Source organism: Elephantulus edwardii, unplaced genomic scaffold (genome assembly GCF_000299155.1).
Source record: "Elephantulus edwardii isolate Elephantulus edwardi_28Jun2011 unplaced genomic scaffold, EleEdw1.0 scaffold00151, whole genome shotgun sequence".
In the NCBI taxonomy this organism is placed as follows: Eukaryota; Metazoa; Chordata; class Mammalia; order Macroscelidea; family Macroscelididae; genus Elephantulus; species Elephantulus edwardii.
Genome location: NW_006399901.1, coordinates 5,945,440 through 5,946,147, shown reverse-complemented (window position 1 = coordinate 5,946,147; position 708 = coordinate 5,945,440). Strand labels below are relative to the sequence as shown.

The 708-nt window shown below is 40.1% G+C and overlaps 1 protein-coding gene across 1 annotated transcript in view; it reads right to left on the bottom strand.

Annotated features, from left to right (window-relative positions):
- Window positions 1–708, bottom strand: part of MYO1H (myosin IH) — a 92,058-nt gene that overhangs the window by 38,320 nt on the left and 53,030 nt on the right. Inside the window, exon 11 of the mRNA XM_006894898.1 lies at window positions 111–216. Coding sequence (XP_006894960.1) covers window positions 111–216 — 106 coding nt within the window. The remainder of the gene's footprint in view (window positions 1–110; window positions 217–708) is intronic.

Genomic DNA, 708 nt, shown 5'->3' with positions numbered 1-708 from the left:
AATACTACAGTGGTTCCCCAGGAAACAAAAAGGAATTTATCATATTTCTCCCAAAAATGCTATCCCCAGCCTAAGAAACCCAAATATGGAGAATATGTGAAAATGTTTACCTCGATACCTTCCAGTTCATATTCTGTCTGTTCCGCCTTTAGGGTCCTTTCTATTAACAGTTGTTGGAGTTTTTCGTTGCAGTAGTTTATACAAAACTGTTCAAAACTAGAGATGTAAGAGATATAAATAACTGAAACTATTCAAAAGGAACAAACTTCAAAAATCATATTTACTTTTTTATTATTATTTGAGCCACAGTTGTGTGCCCGGTTTGAGGGGTGGTGTGGGCCCGTGTTGTTGTTGTTGTTAGTGCTGCTGAGTCAACTCTGATTCACCTGCGACCTTCGGAGAACAGATTGGGACCTCGCGCTCTCTGGCACCACCTCCTAATGCCCACCACGCTCCAGCCCTGCCTGAGGTACTGTTTATCCACCACATTCGGCCAGCTTTACATGAGGAAGCTTGGCCTGCTTTTTAAGTTTTGGGTTGGTTTTTATTTTCTTTTTCTTCACATTTCCTCCACTGTTTGCAGGATCCTCTACTGTGATCAAATTTACTTTTTTTTTAGGGATTAAAAAAAAATTGACCCAAAGAAATATACTCCAAAGAGACCATAACTGCCCCCTAAGCAGATATATGCACACCCATGTATATTGT